The sequence below is a fragment of the Apium graveolens genome, chromosome 2, assembly GCF_009905375.1.
Source record: "Apium graveolens cultivar Ventura chromosome 2, ASM990537v1, whole genome shotgun sequence".
Taxonomy (NCBI): Eukaryota; Viridiplantae; Streptophyta; class Magnoliopsida; order Apiales; family Apiaceae; genus Apium; species Apium graveolens.
This window is the reverse complement of record NC_133648.1, coordinates 123,274,452-123,280,532: the sequence shown is the minus strand read 5'-3', so window position 1 is coordinate 123,280,532 and position 6,081 is coordinate 123,274,452. Positions and strand designations below refer to the sequence as shown.

The window sequence follows — 6,081 nt, the reverse complement described above, 5'->3', positions numbered from 1 at the left end:
TCTTCAGAGGATGGAATCTCTTCAGGGGATAATACCACTTTAGGGGTATTTGCTTCTTCTGGAGCATGTTCCACTTCATGGACAATTTTCTTTATTTTTCTTTTTCGTGGTGCAACATCTTTTGCACCGACCGGTCTACCACGCTTTAGGCGTGGCTTTGATTCTGTAACCAATTCTTTAGTATCTGATTTTTGAATTGGTATATCTATTCTGGCTGGAGTATTTACTGCAGGTATATGAGATTTAGTTATATTTCTAGAATCGTTAAATGCGTCAGGCATTTGGTTTGTAATATTTTGCATATGAATAATTCTTTTAACTTCAAGTTCGCATTGACCGGTACGTGGATCTAGAAAATAAATGATAGGTCAGGATTAACTTTATTCGAATGTTTATCTCCCTTTAAGGGAGGAAACATAGACTCGTCAAAATGATAATCTGCATATCTTGCGGTAAATAAATCTCCAGTTAGAGGTTCCAGATATCTAATTATAGATGTGGAATCAAAACCAACGTAGATACCTATTCTTCTTTGAGCTCCCTTCTTCGATCTTTGTGGTGGAGCAATCGGTACATATACAGCACATCCAAAAATTTTGAAGTGAGAAATATTAGGAACTTGACCAAGTACCAGTTGTAGCGGAGAATGTTGGTTGTAGGAAGTTGGTCTAATCCTAATAATATTAGCAGCATGAAGTATTGCGTGGCCCCAAATAGATGTAGGTAATTTTGCTTTCAACAACAGCGGTCTTGCAATAAGTTGGAGTCTTTTGATAAAAGACTCGGCTAACCCATTTTGTGTATGTACATGAGGAACTGGGTGTTAAACTGAGATTCCTACAGACATGCAATAGTCGACAAAAGTTGCAGATGTGAATTCGCCGGCATTATCTAAACGAACTGACTTGATGCAATGATCTGGGAATTGAGCTCGTAATTTGATTATTTGGGCAAGTAATTTTGCAAAAGCATCATTACGAGTTGAGAGAAGACAAACATGAGACCATCTAGTTGAGACATCAATTAATACCATGAAGTACCTAAATGGGCCAGATGATGGGTGTATAGGTCCACATATGTCGCCTTGGATCCTTTCTAGAAAAGTTGGGCTTTCAAGCTGAACTTTAGTAGGGGATGGTCGAGTGATCAATTTTCCTAAAGAACATGCTAAACATGGGAGGTCATTGTTGGAAAGAAATTTAAAATCTTTAAGAGGATGGCTAGTAGAATTCTCTATAATACGACACATCATAGAGACGCCAGGATGACCTAATCTTTCATGCCAAAGAGTAAAAGATTTTGGATCTATGAGTTTGGAAACAATGATATTGTGTGACTCAATAGTTCTAATTTTCATCATGTATAATCCTGAGGAAAGTGAGTGAAACTTTTCTAAGATTTTCTTGTTGCTAGGATTAGCGGAAGTAATAAGAAGATATTCTCTATCAGCCTCAGAGGTAGTTTCGATGTAAAAATTATTGAGTCGAATATCTTTAAAACTAAGAAGATTTCTAGTAGACTTACTAGAATATAATGCATTTGAAATGTGTATGTGGGTACCGTTAGGTAGGATGAAACTAGCTTTTCCAAAACCTTCGATTATATTAGATACGCCGGAAATCGTTCCGACTTGAGCTTTGGTTTTGGTTATTTGGGTAAAATACTTTTGGTTCTGTGGAATCGTATGAGTTGTACCACAATCAGCAATGCATATATCTTCAGAATCCATTCTGTATATAATTAAGAAAATAATTTATTTGATAAGAACATAACACACTACATAGTTCAAACAAAATAAAGCACACAATACACACAACTAATCTTCAGCCTCCCATATGGGAGTTTCGTTAGGGTCATTCGGACCATTAATGCTTATTTCTCCAGTTGTGATTCTCGAGAAATCATCTATGTTATTGTTGGCAAAATTTGTTTCTACCATTTTCTCTTTTGATTTTTGAGAAGATTGGTATAACTTAACACGATGATCTAGGGTATGACAATTACGTGTCCAGTGCCCATTCATGCCGTACCTATAGCAAACATTTTCAGTTTTTCCTCCTCGTGATGCCTTTCTTTTACTCTGTGATTCAGATTGCCACTTCCGGTGGCCAGAGTTGTTATATGGAGGAAAATGCCCGTGGCTCCGACCTCGTCCACGGTACCGCTCTTGGCCCCGTCCACCTCTATACCCTCTTCCACGTACATTCTGCTGGAATGACATGTTATTTACTTCAGGTAATGGGGCAGATCCTGTTGGACGGGATTGATGATTCTTAATCACCAATTCATGATTCTGTTCAGCAATGAGGAGAGTTGATAGAAGATCCCCGAATTTAGTGAATTTGCGCTCCCTGTACATCTCTGCTAAGTTGATATTGTTGGGTGAAAAGTTGATAGTGTTTTATCGATTTTTCTTTTTTCCGTAACTTTCTCACCGCACATAATAAGCCTAGAACTTATTTTGAACAAAGCAGAGCTATATGCTCGGACACTCTTAAAATCCTGAAGTCTTAAATTAGCCCAATCATTTTCAGCTGCAGGTAGATAAATTAGTTTCTGGTGATCGAACCTATCCTTTAGATTTTCCCATAAAATAAAAGGATCCTCGACTTCTAAGTACTCAGATTTTAAATCTTCATGCATGTGGTGTCGGAGAAAAATTATGGAGGTAAAGTTTTCTTCAGCCGTGGATTTATTTTCTGCCTTTATTGTATCGCTTAATTTCTTTGAACCCAAGTGCAACTTTACATCTTGTACCCATGATAAATAATCATCGCCAGAAATGTCCAAGGAAATGAACGACAAGCTTGTAATATTTGTCATACTAAATCTGAATTAACACGAAAATAATTAAATTTTAATTCATCAATGTAAATATTACATAAAATCCTACTTAATCGGGTGCGTTAACAAGTATGCAATAATCAATGTATATATCATTATTATCATTGATAATATAAATAAATCTATATATAAAATGACAAATGGATTTTCACCCGCCATACGGACGTCTGCGTATGCAGGTTATCTCCGACCAATAATAAATTAAAGTGGACAATCCTGCATAAGTTAGTTATGGGCAAAGTTATTATCCGATAATTATGCAATTTATAAAATAAGGTTCCCACTATATTTCGGTATTACCCAAAATTAAATGGTACCGTAAAATAATTTTAATAGGCGGTGCTCCGGCCATATATATTTAAATTATTAGTAGAGGGTTTAAGCACGTCTACTTCGGTCACATATATATAAATTATATGTAGAGGGTGTAACCACGTCTACTCATATATATGCATATTTAAATTAAAATTATACCTTCTCAGTTTCGGCAGGGCGTCGTGCTGATAACGTGTTGTAAAATACTAATTATATTATAACAATAGCTGGATTAAATGAAAGGGTTGAAGAGCTGATAAAAGAAGAATGTAAGCAGATGAGAGGAATGTTGCTGCTCGGAGGTGTGTTTTTATTTATCACAAAATGAAGCTATTTATAGCCAAAACAAGAGACAAGGAAATTAAATGCAATGTGAAAATTTTCAAGTCTAAGCCAAGCCTTACTATTTAATCTTTGACAATAACAATCAATTTACAACACCATCTACATACTTTTGATACTTGACAAATTTATAAACTTAATGCTTAGGAGCAAAGAATTCCAACCTTAGCTAGTCCATATGCAGTTCAGGTCCTACTGTGTCGAGCATAACCTAAAACACAAAAAAAACACAAACTTCATTTATCTTGGGTGCAACAAAAAGAATGAGTATGATTTGTTTGTTTAATAGTTTGTTTAAAGGGAAGGGTCGGGGATGCAATTTACTGAGATCTTAATATTAGTTTTGCACAGCTCAATATGACATCATTTTGTAGTTGACTAAAGATAATTACATAAATATGGGAAAACCTGGCAGAAACATTACATTTCTTTAACTTTATTCTTGCTGGTTTTTAACAAATGGCGGACAAAATTTGCATGTTTTTGTGATTCAATCATGCCAGGTAAGATTAACATGTTAGTTTAGTAACAGATGCTACCAATTTTGTGCATCTTTGAAGCATCCAAGCAGATTAACATGTGATTCACTTGTTATGCACATGTTAACACTTTTTACATAACGAATTTTTTTCTTGCTTTGTAGAAGACTAACTTGATTTCTTTTGTTAAAACGTAAAATACGCTCTTTGGGTTATTTATGTTAAATTACAATGTAATATTTTAATTTCATATTTAATCATTTTGTAACCGGAACCGAGCCGATTACAACCGAACCGATATTTTTTAAACCGAAACCAAAACCGAATCTGAACCGGCGGTGGCGGTTTTGGATTTTAGAAACCGAATATATTTGGTTGCGGTTCCGGTTTTATCCGAAAATCGAGCCGAACCGGTCCATGCTCTCCCCTACCTTACTCTATTATATATACTAGCTTAAATTCATGTGTGATGAACGAGTTTTCATTAATATTTAAATATTTTTAAATTTATTTATTCAATTATAATGTAACTTTAATATATTTATATATATAATAACTATTGATTTATATATAAAATATACAATATTGAGAAATATACAGAATTTGAATTGAATTATTTTTTTGGTTACGTATATTATATAGCTATATATACTAGAATATTTAATTATATTTTATGTATCATTATATCTTATTATAGTGCTTGAATAGTAGTATAACAATGTAATTCTTTTATATTAATGGTTGGCTCTAATCATCATCTATTTATTTATGATTGTTTTAGATATTATACCTCTAATCATCCTCTATTTAAAATTACACTATTATTTTTTATTTTAGTGGAACAATAAAACATTTTTTATTTTATGATTGTATTAAGAATTTTTTCAATTGATTTTAGAGTCGTTATTTTTCTAATAAGATATATTTTTTATCGTCTATGTATATATATATATATATTCAATTGCTCTGATTATTTTGGCAGTAAATTGTTAAGGATTGAGCATATCATGGTCAATCTTTCCTTAATACTAGTTGTGCAGATACTTAGCATAATCAGATTCCTAGACTTCAGCTGTGTAAATAGTTAGCACAATTGTCTCCCTGATTATTAGTCTAGTTTATTACATACTTGTAACTGATTCATATAGCCATATATAAGTAGAGCAGTGTACACTATAAATACCACATTTGATCAATGAGAAAAAGTAACTTCTCTGAATATATCTTTTCTTTATCTCTTTATGGTATCAGAGCCTTGATCCATCTTTCCCTTTCTTCTTAAACACATTATTAATGGCCAACGATACTCCTTCATATCAGATCCCTAATGGCAACGATCCAACCAAGCCATTTACTTTTCTAAACATTCACAACACCATCAAACTCACCTCTACAAATTATCTCTCTAGGAAAATACAAATGGAGGCCATTCTGATAGGCCATGACCTATAACTTGTCCTTCTCCGGTTGTCACAACCGACACTATTGAAAAAACCAATCCTGAATTTCTCTACTGGACTCGTCAAGATAAGCTACTGTTCGGTGCACTTGTTGGTACCTTGTCTCAAACGTTGGTCCCTCTCGTGTCTCAAGCGCACACAACCAAAGAGATGTGGGATATCCTTGCCAAAACATATGCTCTACCAAGCAGGGGCCACATTAAGCAATTGAAGGATCAATTTAACCGCACTACCAAAGGTAATCGTTCTATTACTGAATTTATGCAGGCCATTAAAACTTGTGCCGATCAACTTGCTGCTCTAGGAAAAAAGGTGGAACATGAAGATCTTATTGATCGTGTCCTACTCGGTCTAGATGAGTCATATACCTCTGTGATTGAAGCTGTTAATGGAAGAGATACTCCTATTTCATTTGAGGAACTTCATGAAAAGCTCATAAATAGAAAACTCACCATTCAACAAAATCGTCAAGACTCCTCAATGCCAGCAACTGCCTTTGCTGTTACAACTCACAACCATGGTAAGAATTACGGTCGCTCAAATGCCCCTGGCATTCTCCCACTCCCTTCCAACAATTTTACAAAGCAAACTCGTCCCTACTTGGGTAAGTGTCAGTGGTGCCGTCAACAAGGACATGTTGT

The 6,081-nt window shown here is 34.6% G+C and overlaps 1 protein-coding gene across 1 annotated transcript; it reads right to left on the bottom strand.

Moving 5' to 3' along the window:
* Positions 1–1,816: 1,816 nt before the first annotated feature.
* Positions 1,817–2,359, bottom strand: LOC141692865 (uncharacterized). The gene has a single exon (XM_074497815.1). It carries the CDS (start codon positions 2,357–2,359, stop codon positions 1,817–1,819), a length of 543 nt encoding a protein of 180 aa, XP_074353916.1.
* Between the last annotated feature and the right edge of the window lie 3,722 nt (positions 2,360–6,081).